The sequence below is a fragment of the Ylistrum balloti genome, unplaced genomic scaffold (genome assembly GCF_031769215.1).
Source record: "Ylistrum balloti isolate Yb309-2 unplaced genomic scaffold, AGI_CSIRO_Ybal_v1 Utg371144, whole genome shotgun sequence".
NCBI classification, from domain to species: domain Eukaryota; kingdom Metazoa; phylum Mollusca; class Bivalvia; order Pectinida; family Pectinidae; genus Ylistrum; species Ylistrum balloti.
Genome location: NW_026782627.1, coordinates 411328 through 428250, shown reverse-complemented (window position 1 = coordinate 428250; position 16923 = coordinate 411328). Strand labels below are relative to the sequence as shown.

Genomic DNA, 16923 nt, shown 5'->3' with positions numbered 1-16923 from the left:
CAAAGAGTCTATTAATCCTCTACCCGATAACCTATAGAGACGTCATCAATCTACCCAATTAGATATATAGAGACATCATTTAACTCCACCCGACTGTCTACAGAGATCTCATGAACCTTCACTCGACTGTCTACAGAGATTTCGCTAACCTCAGAAATATTGTCTGTGAGACGATACGAACATCCACTCCACCATACTGTCCACAGCGATGTGATCCACCTACATGTTCTACAGAGATGTCATTAAACTCCACGTGACTGTCTACAGAGACCTACTGAAACTTCACTAATATCACTCTACTGTCTACAGAGACCTAATGAAACTTCACTAATATCACTCTACTGTCTACAGAGACCTAATGAAACTTCACTAATATCACTCTACTGTCTACAGAGACCTAATGAAACTTCACTAATATCACTCTACTGTCTACAGAGACCTCATGAAACTTCACTAATATCACTCTACTGTCTACAGAGACCTCATGAAACTTCACTAATATCACTCTACTGTCTACAGAGACCTCATGAAACTTCACTAATATCACTCTACTGTCTACAGGGAAGTGATCAACCTACATCCGGATATATACAGACACGTCACTAACCTGCTCCCAATTACCTACAGAGACGTAACCAACTTCTAACACTGTCTACAGAGGCGCCTCAACATTAACCCGACTGTCTGCAAAGACGTTGTAAGCTGCCTCCCTACTGTAAACACAGATGTCGTCAACCTCCACCGGACTGCCTACAGAGACGTCACTAACATCAGAAAGACTGTTTCAGAGACGATACGAACATCCACTCCACCTTACTGTTCCCAGAGACGTGATCAAACTACATCCGAAAATCTACAGAGACGTCTCCAACCCCAATCCCCCGGACTGTCTACAGATATGCCATCAATATATATGCTGATGTGAATGGAGACATCATTAACTCGTACCCCGGCCCGTTAACAGAGAGGTCACTAAACTCCGCCCGACTACTTACAGAGACGCCACCAACCTCCATTAAAATGCCTACAGAGACGTTAGTAACGATCACCTTTCACGTCATCGGCCTCCATCCGACTGTCTACATAATATAATCGCTCCCTATTTGAGTGTCTACAAAGACGTAACCAACCTTCAACCAAATGTGCAGATATGTCGTCAGCCTCCACCCGACAGAGACACCACCACCACCAACCCCACCCCACCCCCTCCCTCTGTCTACAGAGAAGTCATCAATCTTCATCTGGCTTTGTATAAAGACGTCACCAACATGAACGAGACTGCCTACAGAAACATCATTCGATCTTCAACCGTCTGTTTACATGGAAGTCACCAGATACATTGTCAACCTCCATCCAAATGACTACAGAGGCATCATCAACTTACATCCGACTGCCTACAGAGACATCGCCAATCTGCAATCTACGGAAATGTCCCCAACCATCACCCACATAATTACTTAGACGTTGTCAGCCTCCGTCCAAAATTTTACAGTGATGACACAGACCTCCATGAGTCATACTACAGAGATCTCTTCAATCTCAGCTACACCTGTCTGTCTACAGAGACGTGACTAGCCTCCGTCAAAATGTCTCAAGTCACCATCAGCCTCCACCAAAGCTAACTGTCTACAGAGCCATTTCCAACCTCCGTCCGACTGTTTACCATACTGAGAGACTAGAGACAGACTGGAAATTTTGCCTACGTTCTCTCGACTCTCTACAGAGACGTCATCTAAACATTTACGAGACTGTCTACAGAGACGTCAACTAAACATTCTCTCGACTCTCTACAGAGACGTCACCTCAACATTTACTAGACTCTCTACAGAGACGTCACCTAAACATTCACTAGACTCTCTACAGAGACGTCAACTAAACATTCACTAGACTCTCTACAGAGACGTCACCTAAACATTCACTAGACTGTCTACAGAGACGTCACCTAAACATTCACTAGACTGTCTACATAGACGTCACCTAAACATTCACTAGACTCTCTACAGAGGCGTCATCTAAACATTCACTAGACTCTCTACAAAGACGGCATCTAAACATTCACTAGACTGTCTACAGAGACGTCACCTAAACATTCACTAGAGTCTCTACAGAGACGTCACCTAAACATTCACTAGACTGTCTACAGAGACATAACGCATATATTCGCCCGACTGTCTATAGTGACGCCACCTTTATTCTCCAGACTGTCTACCTGGAAGTCATCTACACTCACAAGCTGTCTACGGAGACGTCACGAACCCGGACCTCCGTAATACTACATCATCCATACATTCACCCGACTGTCTACATAGACGTAACCTATACGTTCACATGTCTACATATACGTCACCTTAATACAATGACTGTCTGCAGAGAAGTTATCTACAATCACATGACTCTGTGTTATCTACAATCACATGACTCTTCAGAGACGTTACCTACATGTACCTCCATCAGACTGTCTACAGTGACTTCACCAACCTTCACCGAACTGTCGACCGATACGCCACTTATCACCATCCGACTGTCTACAGAAATGTCTCCATTCTCTACATAAATGTCTACAAATGTCTCAACAGTGTCTACATGGTTATATTGAGACGCCATCAAACTCCACCTTGTTTGAATTCGTAGTATGTTGTAAGGGGGATAACTCTTGCAAACAGTAAGATAATTCGAAGAAATTATATACCATGCCGTTCGAAGATTTATCGCTCCAGGATTTTTACTACGATTGCATTTCGATTTTATTAAGATAATGCAGTGCTGTATCCCGATTTGCCCACTATTTAAAATAACATGGGCAGAAGAATGTTGTAATAAGGATTATAGTCTATTTCATATTAATTACCTGTGTTTTTACCTGTATTTTACCTATGGTCACCTGTGCCTACTAGCCTATTAAATGATAGCTATTTTATTGAGTTTTAAAAAATATATAAAATAAAAAAGCATTGCATTTTATTTCTTTATGCTGATATGTATGTCACTGAAAATTTTAACAAATTAAAGACTTTTTTTTCTTAAATATATAAATTTCAATTTATTTTAATTTATCATTTACTAGAGGAGGTCAAAATTCACTAAAATATTTCATTATATCAGAATTAAAGTTTTACATTTTTGATAAATTTGTCTGAATTGAATATATATTAAGTATATATTAAGGGCCCCATATGAAGTAAATTGATAATGATGATGAAATATTTTAGGATATTAATCATTATATACAATTAAACAAAATATCCATTGGTATTAATAGTATTCATTTTTTATTATACCTATACAAATTATTTTATGTTTTCTAAATGTAAGTATACTTATGTTATTTAATTACCCAAGCCATCGACCCCAAATACCAACAATTATAAGATGATCTCAGAGGTGGTGATGATAGTTCTATCACCAGATAGTGAACACTGTATCCTCTTTTTTACACACTCCTACCCGGCAAGACACAGCAGCTGTATACCCGTTTCCTGACGCCACTGAAGACAACAACGACTGACTTCAACCTCCCTCTACGTCCTACAACAGCCTTTGTTGACTTTGAGACAGCAGCTCACAACGCCCTCAAGTACAAGTGTTCCCAGGAATGACCATCAAAGGATGTTTTTTCCACTTTACCCACTGCATTTGGAGGAAAGCCTAACAAACCGGACTTCAGCAACTTTTCAGAGAGAACGACGACATCAAAAGACTAGTTCGCCTGGCTGCCGTGCTGCCTTTGGTACCACTGGAAAGAGTTGAGGATGTTTGGTTACACGCGCTGGAGGAACTGGAAGATGTGGACTTACCCGTGGACACTACGCCCTTTACAGACTATGTCGTTACACAGTAGATTGAGGGAGACCGCCGTATCTGGAACCACTTCACCACAGAGAGACCTAGCACCACCAGCCATCTAGAAGCCTGGCATGGGAAGCTGAAGAAGAAGGTACACCACTTACACCCCAACATATACACTATTATCAAAGTGTTCCAGGACATTCAAGCCACCAACGAAATCAACAGGATACAGTGTGATGCAGGAGGAGCAACAAGACCACGTGCGAAGAGATATCGAAGCATCGACAACAGACTGGCCCAACATTAGGAGCGATCATAGACTCAGAGGATGTTTAATTGTATTTATACGTATAAGAAATGATAAACTTTCTGCTTTGGTATTATAATAAAATAAATGAAACAAAGTAAGATAAAATATAATGAAAAGTACTTAGTGTAGACTACAGGTAGAATCTCAGGTAATAGCTCACACAGGTAAAAAACACAGGTAAATGAACTCGGGTGAAATCTATGGTTAATCTGAAACCAAATATAATTGGTTTTCTATTGTTTTCCTTAAACAACACCTTTCTTTGTTTAAAAAAAGTGGGCAAATCAGGAACACCTCCAATGCACATTCTGAATGGAAATGACGTACGAAATAACATATGGTCTTATCCAATAATTGATGATAATCCTAAAATGATTGGCAACGACATGAAATCGGTCATTTTTGAAAAGTTAAATCCTGAAATGACAATGAGTAGACTTTAAAAAATATTCCGAGCTGAATAATCAAATGAAAATTCGAATATCAAACATAATCTTAACTGGAAATCAACACGGGAATATTTAAGACTAATCATTGCGAGAATACAAATAAATGCATTACAATGTAAATGTATCCACAACATATACCTAATAAAAAGCAATTAGATATGGTGATTCTGACGGAATATGTCGTTTCTGTAAAACGTAGATTGAAGATGTTTTAATTTTTTTGGAACGGTAACATCGTTAAAAATTCTTATCACATGTTCTTTTCATGATTGTGTTCAAATTAAGAATTTTAGAAAGAATATTTTAATGCAGAGCCTTTGATTTTAGGTTATTCAGGTAATAATAAGCTATGTATTCTAATAATATACTGAGTTAATTACATTCAAATGGACGACATGGTAATGTAGAACACAATAAAACACAATAAATCTGTACATATTGTCTCTCAAATACATGACGAAGTCCGGTCAATATTTGTTAGTTAGAATTACGATTTCGTCTATTCGCCTAAATAAACTAAATGAACTTATCATTTGTTACATACACAAGAGATTGGCCGTTCTATAACTCTAAGTAGCAGACACACATGCTTATATCACTTTAATCATTAACTGTAGATCTCACTGAAATATCTTGAAAGGTCTTCCATAATAATTTAATTTACTGGAACGACAAATCTCCTATAAAAGTTGATATAAATATCTGGAGAATTCTGTCTCTAGTTTGGTCACGGTATCACGTAGTTCTATTCGGCATAAGGAAACCGATTATTTGTTTTGTATTCTCGCTATATTAAACCCCATGCGGAAGTAATTTTATTTATCATAACCACACAATATAATTTTTCAACGGCTGAACGATTAGGAAGTCATTCTTTTTCTGTTATTATACAACAAAAATTTCTTTTCCGTAATAATATTTAATATGGAGCGACTTTTGAAGATAGATTGCATTACACAATAAATTTGGAAATCATTACTGATACTGTTTATTTTAGAACACTAGATAATGCAGACACGTGCAGCAGCTGAATAACACGTCATGGATGATCCCTAAATTTAACCTTTTGTGATACAGACTACAATACGGCTACTTATCACCGAAGCTGATTCAAAATAGAAGGTTAAGGATACGTCAAATCAACAAAGCACGAAAAAAATAATTCAACGCATATCAAAATATACGAGACTATATAAACCTTATCAATACATGTCGGCAACTTCACAATAACATGATTTAAAATAAAATGTTATCAGATTATAGGCAATGCTGGGCAAACTCACAAAGTCACACAAAATAGATATAAATATCATTAACAAATGTCAGGCGACACACGATAAACAACTTAAGCTGTGAGGATTTTAGGAATGTTTTCAAAGAACCGTCATGTTTGAAGAATATTTCCTTCTGTTATGTTTTTTAGAAATGTTTTGAAACTGTCATGTTTGAAGAACGACTTTAGTCTGTCATGTTTGAGGAATGTTTTAAGACTATTTAAGGAATGCTTTCAGGTCGTCATTTGTATCGTGAACGAAAGTTGTGATAATGAACACAAGAACTTGAATAATGAATTAGCTGTGACATGTAACGTATTCCATATATAACGCCGTGCCATTACTACAGACATAGTTATGTTTTCTCCATTGTGATGTCATAATAAGATATTTTTAACAAGATAGGTCATATTGTCCGGATTCATACGAAAAAGGGGTTGTTGTGTATTATTAGTATCTAGGGGAGTTACTTATTAGCAGTCTAAGCTACTCTTGTACAGAAGTAAAACACTTCTTTATGAATAACAATTATTGATATATTTACTTATGTGTATCGACGAAATTTAATCAGATTTAAACCAATAGTATATTTATTAAAATTACTTAATACAACGTCATCATATAAAACATCTATTTAAGATAGAAGAAAATATGTTCCCGCATGGTTTTTAATTAATCCGTCTGCCAAGGAGACAAAATTCCCAGCTATCTACAACATGCGGGAATGCGTGTATCGAATTTATTTTTCTTCTTAGAGCACAATTAAAATGAAACGTTTCACAATGAAATTATGATTGCTACCTCAAGCCTTTCAATACTTCTTGACTGTAAAACGACCAGAGATAAATATGATTAATGATCTTTATGATGAAGTTAACGATGGAAATATCATCAAATATATACCTGTGTTTAGTCTAATGTAAGCTGAAAATATTCAAACCTATAGCAAATATTGGTGTATCTTGTAAGTCAGTCCCAGCAATTTAATATAACAATCGTAGATAGAATTTAGCGTGAAGCTTATAGCTTTCAGATATTTCTTAAACTACTTTATATATACCACTTGACATGATGCCACAGAAAATGTAAGGGACAGGCCCGCCTGGTTTCCTCATTGCTATAATCGATACCGATAATTTAATCAAACATCCCGACTCTGGTTACAAGTGATGTATGTAGACGATAAAAGAAACAAACAACACGCTTTAACTGAGGCTTGATAATGTTATTCGTACCACGAACAGTCAGTGACCTGGGACATATTGGTAGATCATCAGCTTGTACTAGAAAATAATTAAATAGTATATTTAATTTCATGAGCGCCCATCCAAAGATCGGTTTATCTTGGAGTCGACTCTTTCGCAAAATAGACAGCTTAGCAAACGCTGGTCTCCATAAAACACGGTCACTCCTCCAGTGAATGATGTTACATGTTCACCTGACAGACATCAATCAGATGTCATATTATCCTGTAATGGTACAATCCTTTCACACTTTATCGCTCTATATTAAACTTCCCACACTCTGTAAATAACACGGACTTCCCTGATAACAAATTAACAAACGATACATTTATTGTTGGCTGATGAACTACGAAAATGTACGACCCTAACAAGTTAATCATTTTCAACCATTTCTCTTCTCTTTACAGAAAATTTTCCAATTTATAGATAAATGTTGTTTCTATGAGTGGTTTCCTTCTGTCCATTTTCTTAACTCATTCAACATATTCCCCTGCTCCTTCTTTCGCTAAACTCAATATCGGCAAAATATTTATGTTTAAGGAATAGTCATGATAAATTTTGTAAGTGCAATGTTTACCGTAAAAAAGACTCTTTGCATTTTGCAGAAATATACAGAAGTGATTTATGTTTTCTAAGACTGTACTATTTGCACTGTACCTCGAAAATGTCTATCACAGGGGAGAATTAAATCAACAAGGAAATTGGACGATCAGGGAACATTTGTAAAACAGACTACCGTCTTTACTTCGATGAAAACTTGTAAAAATGACCAACGCTGTTTTCCTTTCCAAAACAATTTATTCATAACCAACAAAAGGCAACAGTAAGGCTTAAATTAACTGAAACAGTGGAAGTGAAAACTGTTGAAACAATTACGAACTGTACGTATTCCGGTATATAAATGGAATACCGCTTACCTCCCTTATACCTAGGATGATCCCTAGCAAATAGGGCTCGACTGGACATATAAGTATATTTAGGATTCCACAAACTTGTCCCCATGCCTAAGATCAAGATCCATGTATGTACATTTTAGCTTACATACTGGTTACCTCCATCATTTCCACTGATTCTCCAGTGACTGTTTTAATGAGTTGGATATTATAGACGAGTAAGAAAGTGTGAAATACACAAGTACATGTACAAGAATGTAACTGAAGATGGAGATACTGAAAATATCTTTGTTCTTTCCTCTCTTAAGTCTCCCATAACAGATATATGTTGGCTCAATACTATATCAGATATATGTTGGCTCATTACTATATCAGATATATGTTGGCTCAATACTATATCAGGATATATAGATTTCCTCAAGTGGATTTTCCTCAGCTAATATCTCCTTGAAAATATCTTGTATAAAATTCCTCAAGGAATTTCAGGACATCCTAGCCGATGACTTCCTCTTGTTCATTGAGAAAATTGTATACAAGCCGTTTTTGATATCAGATAAATGTTTTATGGTTGGCTCAATACGATATCAGATATATGTTGACTCAATACTATATCAGATATATGTTGGCTAAATACTATATCAGATATATGTTGGCTCAATACTATATCAGATAAATGTTGGCTCAATACTATATCAGATTTATGTTGGCTCAATACTATATCAGATAAATGTTGGCTCAATACTATATCAGATATATGTTGGCTCAATACAATATCAGATAAATGTTGGCTCAATACTATATCAGATAAATGTTGGCTCAATACTATATCAGATAAATGTTGGCTCAATACTATATCAGATAAATGTTGGCTCAATACTATACCAGATATATGTTGGTTCAATACTATATCAGATATATGTTGGCTCAATACTATATCAGATAAATGTTGGCTCAATACTATATCAGATATATGTTGGCTCAATACTATATCAGATATATGTTGGCTCAATACTATTAAAAATAAATGTTGGCTCAATACTATAACTGATACATGTTGGCTCAATACTATAACAGATATATGTTGGCTCAATACTTCAACAGATATATGTTGGCTCAATAGTATATATATGTTTGCTCAATATCTTGTTTGTATACTGCACAATGAAAGTATCTCAACATCACAATCATCTATCAATTATGGTTGACATGTACTACATTGTTCTAGAGGAGAAGTTTTTTTGTAATCCATATGGCCATAAGGCATCCTATGATTTCATCCCATCAGAAGTTCAGTCCATCCCCATTATTGTGTGTTTCCATAAAAATACTGTTGATACCCTTCAAAGTTTATTCCTATACCTATGGAAAACCATTCATTTCTTTGAACATTGTAACACTGACATATCACATATAATATGTAATTCATTTGCAACATTTTAAAAGTAGTTCTTAGGAAGAACAATAAAGAAAACACTGGCATGCAATCTGAATCTTCATTCAAACTCAAATTCAATGAAACAAGGGCAAAATATATGAATTAAAGAAATATTTACATGGAGATGTTTATAAAAGACACATTCATGACAGACACTTGACAGCAGCCGTCGAATGATGCCAACCATAAGGCCTAGAGATTTATTTTGGTGAACTAAAACATGTCTGCCTTTTCAAGCAAATAACAGAATCTGCTGCTTTTATAGAAGGATGGGTGTGAAATTATTTTAACTGCTTTCAATCATTAATTTCACATTGTGTTACTGATAATGTTGGTAAGTTTTAGCAGCTATGGTTAAGACAAGAATATATACTAAACATTCTGGGTTTTGAACTTCAGGTCAAGGTCCCAGTTACAGAATGACATTGTACTGCAAATCGGCTTTAAGTAATAAAGATATCCATCAACTTTCATTAAGATATCTTTAATGGTTTAAATGTTGTCATCTAAACAAGAACTTATTTTTATAAATTTACACTTATTTGACGTTTAACCTTGGGGTCAAGTCAAAGTGACCTAACAGCGGTGTACTTCGGCCATAGGCAATGAAAGTATACCTTTAACAATTTAAATGTTAATGCTCAGACACAATGATCAGTTCCCCTCAACCAGCAATACTTCATATGAAATAAGGTGGCCATCCTTTCACTATATAGTTATGGAACCACCATTGTATTTTTAGCATTTTGGGATAACCATCTAAATCAAATCCCTCTTTTTCATGTAACTGAAATTCCATTCTTAAAATGATGTTTCAACGTAATGTAAAGTATACAATGGACTTTAAAATAGAATCTGTGACTTCATTTTATGTCAATTCAACTCAATACAAATTATTGTTTAAAAGCATTCAATAAGATTACATTGTAATAAATTCAGATGTAGTTAAATTTTTATAATGTACAAAATACCAAACCATTTTTTCACACTCTCTACCAAATCAATGTTTTATACTTTCTACCAAACCATAGTTTCATACTCTCTACCAACCATTGTTTCATACTTTCTACTTTCAACCAAACCATAGTTTTACACTTTCTACCAAATTGTTGTTTCCTTCTTTCTACCAAACCATTGTTTCATTCTTTCTGACATTTCAAACTTCTCAATTGGGAGAAAAGTCCGTTAACCTTCCACTCAACAATATGATGACATACATGTGCAACACCCTTGTCATAGTGGTTACTATGATAAAAACAGCAAGCCGTATGATATTAAATGCAAACCCCTTTGACTAAATATGTAATGTAACAAATATATCATAATAATGGAATGCTTTAGTGTACAGTGTAGCAACAAAGCACATCAATTTCAGTTACAATATTATAATACTGCAATAAAATGTTAAAGACTTACTATATCTTGTGTACATTAACCTATCTTCCTGTATATTAAATACCCCATCAATGAATCCACCAACTATGCTTAACCTTTTATTGAAATGAACACTGAAATTCATGCATTTTTTTTTTACATGTACCAATATGTAATTAACAGATGCCTGCCAACACTGTTCCTTTTTCATTAACAATAAGCCATATTGGTATTCGAGTCCACAAGGGCATGCAATGTATCTTTACCATACAAATCCATATTCTTAGAAAATATATCTTTTTCAAATTAGGACTGCTTCATCTTTAAAATAAAAATTCCCGAGAGATCTTGGCTCCCACCATGGACCATGTGACCTATCTTGGTTCTTGGCCCTCATTATCAACTGTGTGACCTATTTTGGTTCTTGGCCAACACCATCGACTGTGTGACCTATTTTGGTTCCTGGCCCCTACCATCGACTGTGTGACCTATTTTGGTTCTTTGCCCCCACCATTGACTGTGTGACCTATTTTGGAACTTGGCCCCCACCATCGACTATGTGACCTATTTTGGTTCTTGGCCCTCATTATCAACTGTGTGACCTATTTTGGTTCTTTGCCCCCACCATCGACTGTGTGACCTATTTTGGTTCTTGGCCCCAACCATCGACAGTGTGACCTATTTTGGTTCTTGGCCCCCACCATCAACTGTATATATTTTGGAACTTGGCCCCCACCGTCGACTGAGTGACCTATTTTGGTTCTTGGCCCCCACCATCGACTGTATGACATATTTTAGAACTTGGCCCCCACAATCGACTTTGTGACCTATTTTGGTTCTTGGTCCCCACCATCAACTGTGTGACCTATTTTGGTTCTTGGTCCCCACCATCCACTTCGTGACCTATTTTGGTTCTTGGTCCCCACCATCGACTGTGTGACCTATTTTGGTTCTTGGCCCCCACCATCGACTGTGTGACCTATTTTGGTTCTTGGCCCCCACCATCGACTGTGTGACCTATTTTGGTTCTTGGTCCCCACCATCGACTGTGTGACCTATTTTGGTTCTTGGTCCCCACCATCAACTGTGTTACCTATTTTGGTTCTTGGCCCCCACCATCAACTGTGTGACCTATTTTGGTTCTTGGCCCCCACCATTGACTGTATGACCTATATTGGATCTTCTTCTTTTTCTACTTTCCAGTCATTCAAAATAAATGCACTACCTGCATATCAAATATAAGAATGATCCATTCAGAATTTCTACAGATAGAACAATAGACAAATAGAACTGTTGTAAACCAAGATGGCCACCCGACAACTGTTATTCCCATAATGGACAAATAAAAAACAAATAAACAAAAACATAAGGGACTAGGGTAAGCATAAATGAGAATCATCCATCCTGGTTACTGAAATAAACAGCAATTACAAATGACAATTTTCGAAATTCAAGATGGTTGCCTGTTGACCATAATTGTTATTCTAATTAATCCCTGTATGCACAATGCACAACTAACTATTACGAAAAACCTAGACATGTAAACAGACAATTATACATCCTTAACCTCTCCAGAAATAGTGTTAACAAAACTCAATTTTTAGAATGGAATATGGTCGCCTTTTGGCTGTTTTTTTTTCCAAAGTATCAAAACCCAAACATGTACAACTAAGGACAAGAGGAAGTCTTCTTATGAAAGTTATAAAGATCTATCCATTACCTTTGAAAAAATAGCAATACCATGCATTGCCATAGGACAGACATGCATTGTCATAGGACAGACATGCATTGACAAAGACCTATTTGAACAGATTATGAATAAACAATAAATTGATACTCCTTTCCACTTGGTCAAACAGCAAAATAATCTTTACACAGTATAGAATGTTATGACATCACATAAAATTACAGGTATCTGTAAAATTTGCAACAGCAGCATGTTCCAGGTCACACCTTTCCATTTTGCCAACTAAAGCTACATACAAGCACCATTTATCTATATATATACACAGTACCAAGTACACATAATGGCAGTTTGTATTTCCTTTATACATGTTATGTGATTAAGAAGATGTGACACAGGGCATACATCTGTTAATAGTTATTTTATGACCTAAAAACAATAAAAAACAAAATGATGAAGTTTTATAACTCTAGTGACCTTGTCAGAACCAAGGCAACATATTGGCACATATCTGGACTTATACTGGCAAATGTGTAAGTCGCTAAAAATTCTTAAATAAAATAGAACATGTCGCAGTGATGTGTCTTCCATATCAAACATCACAAGATATGAGAGAAATGCATGGTAAGGTCATTGTAAGAAAACAAAGATGTTAATTACATTGTATAAAAATTACAAATAAACATGTTGTTTAGTGTTTTATATGCATTTCCTGAAGGGGCAGCTCATCACAATACAAGTACACATTCTGAAAAAATAAACATTTAACATTAAAACAGATATGTAAAAAATCACTGAAGAAATAGATGTCATGGTCTCAAACATTCCACAAGCTTCCATATTTATAATTAATAATAAATATAATTAAAAATCAGGATTAAAAAATGTGAAAACAATAGTATGAATGTGTACAGGTTGCTTATATAATAAACAATATTTAAAAAAAATGAAAATTGTAAAAATTAACAGAAAACAATAAAAAAAAAAACTCCATTTGACACCTGTCTGCATATTTTGAGTGAAAAAAAATCTTTCAACTGACAGATTATAACATGGACTGGTCATCAAAGTTCTGAATAATTTATAAAATACTCTTGATTGTATACACAATTGGTTGGTCATAGAAGATGCATTTAAAGAAACAAAGGTAGAAATTATTCATAAGAAATAAAAAAAAATGTTAATTAAACATTAATTTTTTAAAAGATATAGACAACTAACAAAATCATGAGCTTGTCATGAATTTAAAGTCACAACTTTGTCTTCACTTGAAAGATATCAAACTGATATTTAATTGCAAGAAAAACATTTATATTTCATTGTCTCAAAAAATCTTGAAAAACAAGAAAATATAAAAGAGCTAATTTTTTTGCTATATTAACAAAAGGAAATAAAAACTGTATGACAAAATTCTATACTAAAATTTTACAAATCTTTTAATGTCTTAAAAGTATTAGTGTATGTACATGTATTTTGTACAGAATATTGCTCCGAGTAGTATATGAAGTGTTGTGAGGTCAAATAACTTTATGCTGAGAATAAATTAATGCTTACTTTTGTCTTTCACGATTGCAAGAAAGTACAATACAACTTAAAGAATCTAACAAAATATACGGCTTTGATACAATCTGTGATGATCAGAAAACATAACCCACCAACTAACAAAAAGATTAAATCCATGTGATCAATACATCCTCTTCCACTACAGCAAAATTCATGGGTTTTAGTATTGATGTTGGATTCCAAATTATTAGGCAACAGCTGCACATTAGTCAAAACTGGCAAGGGCGAGAACTGTTGTTTAGTTTGTGATGCTTTCCCATATCATAACAAACTTCATCAAAACTTCAGTTTTTTTAAACATTTGTAATCATTTTCATCTTCAAAATTTGTTAAGGCTCTCTTACTATCTCCTTACTCACTATCACTTCTAGATGAAACCTAGGACTAGGATCACTTAATTGTTTTTTGTTCAGTCACCCTTCATATATTTAAGTATCCAGCTGAGGAGTGATGGAACCCGAAATCCAAAATCAGAAATACCTACAAGTACCTATTATACATGATGTAATGAAAATTTTAATATGATCAATCTTGCATAAATACAGTGTGCCCCAATAGCAACACTTCACTCTACAAAAACAGGTCCTTATATTTCCTGACATGGACTTTTCCATACAGACAGCCTATCCAAAGCAGACCATTTCTATCCAGGTTTGCAGATACAGGATGTCGGAGGCCATCTTTGTGTGTAAGGATCAGTTGCTTGTACTTTCCCTTTGAATCTAGAAGATGAACAGCATGGTTTCGACAGTCTGTGACAATGATATTGCTATCACTATCACAGCATATTCCCCGCGGTTCAAAGTTTTCTGAGGGTTTTGGCCCTATGGCTCCAGCATACGTTGCTACATGTTTAAGATCAGAACCTACAACTCTTACACAGCCTCTGGATATGCCAGAACCCTCAAGGTCTAAGAAAGGCATGTCCCCATTTTTATTCTGACAAAATCTGTAGGGGAAACGATAAGTCATTCCAAGGGTGATAGATTTTAGTTGAACACCATGCTCGTCTAATTCTGTGATGCAAGTTCTCTGTCGTCGCTCTTGTACCTTTGAGTGACAGACAAAGATATGGTCATCACCAGACACATTTACACAATAAACTGCAGAATCCCTGGGGAATTCTACCAAGATAACTACAGTATCTGCACTGCAACATTTTTTCACAAATGTTCTATTTTCCTCTATGAACACCACATTGCCATCCTTGGTCATGCTAGCGTCTTTTACATTTGATAACAATGTTTGATGGGCCTGACGCTTGTGTATCTTGTCTGAGGACATGTTTGAATCACTTATCAAAGCATTGACAAACTTCATACTTTTTGCTGTCAAGACATAGGCAGACTTGGAGTTAAAACATGGTAGGATCTTATTCACAGCACCTTGACCCTCAAGTTCAAAATCGAGAGATAAATCCTGATACTCATCCATAATAGGGACTAATGTGTAATCTTCATTTTCGCTTTTCTCAATGCAGCTTTCCTCAGGGTCTTCCCCTACACTTAAGTCCTTCTTGTCACTCAATGTGATGTCTACCGGGTCTGTGTTTGTCTCTGCATCTTTCTTTTCAATCAAGAAGTTTGGATCGTTCTCGTGATCACTCAAACTGTTGAGTGTGAAATGGCCAAATAGTGATTCGATGCTGCTGTCACTCAAATTTTCTGTTTTGTTTTCAACAAAAGTCATCAGTGGTCCAGATGATATATCATCAGGGTCAGGAACAGCAGCCAGTTTTGTGTCCAGTTTTGTTTGCATAATGATAATTTCTCTATCGGTCTTCTCTTCTACATCATTAATAAGTTCTGTATAATAATTAATAAGTGACAAACACTCATCAATTTTCCTCTGTGCCTCTGTGAAAGGTTCTTCGCATTGTTGCTGATAATGAAGAACACAAGAAACAACTTTCTCTCTAACTTTGTGAACTCTATCAACTAAGTATTCGGTTTTAGCGTCTAACTTTTCTATCAGTTCTTCCGTTTGGAGCGAAAAGTTGTCTTTAAATTGCTGTACCTTTTCCGAGTACTGATGTAGACGATCAAGGTGTGCCTGCCTGCCACTGCCCAGCTGTGCCATCAGATCGCCCCGTTTCGACTCCGCCACCCGTCTGATGCTACAGAATGCATGCTTACTGTGTTCATCGTCGATACAAAGGTCACAAATTAGACGTTTACAGTCTGTACAGAAGAAACGAAACAACTCATTATCGTGTTTCTCACATCGATCTTCCATCATGGTCTGTTTTACATCAGCAATCCCATCGGTCGTGTCAGCCGATAATAATAAACACAGTTCATTCACACAGCGGAAAATAATATCCGGAAATCATTATTTTATATTTGAAATATCCAGTTAGATTAATTAATAATTGTCTTCGCTCTTAGTGTTATCTTCTTGTATATGTATATTTTATCATGGTGATGTAATATTTTCTCACTATTGTTTTATTTGCAATTATTTTAAACCAAAATCCGTATTTCTGTTCCGAGAAGAAAGTCTAAAACTACAATCCTCGGAGCTACTTTCTTCTTTCGTTTTCCATTAACTATATATAAGTTCAGGATCATACAAATGTAGCTTTGTTTTCAATCGAATATCAGTTAAATTTAAGAAAAGTTTATTTATTCATGATCAATGTATATTTATTAGACTACAATATGTATTCATCCATCTATTTATTGATTTACTTATTTATTTATTTATTGCTGAGAAATATCTTACGAGTACACACACGAAAAGTATGTACACTGAATGATATTTTATCTGACATAATTAACGTACAAAATTAAATTGTATTAAGATACAAAATTTAAGATAAAAGAAATCTTATTTTACGTCGAATATATGGCAATAGTGAAGACAAGCTCACATGATAATACAAAACTAGAATTGGATTGCGAATTAAACC

General features: G+C 35.4%; 1 protein-coding gene across 1 annotated transcript; it reads right to left on the bottom strand.

Annotated features, from left to right (window-relative positions):
• Positions 1 to 14582: 14582 nt before the first annotated feature.
• On the bottom strand, positions 14583 to 16247 carry LOC132561079 (uncharacterized). The gene has a single exon (XM_060225800.1). The coding sequence runs from the start codon at positions 16245 to 16247 to the stop codon at positions 14583 to 14585; it is 1665 nt and encodes a 554-aa protein (XP_060081783.1).
• Positions 16248 to 16923: the final 676 nt, after the last annotated feature.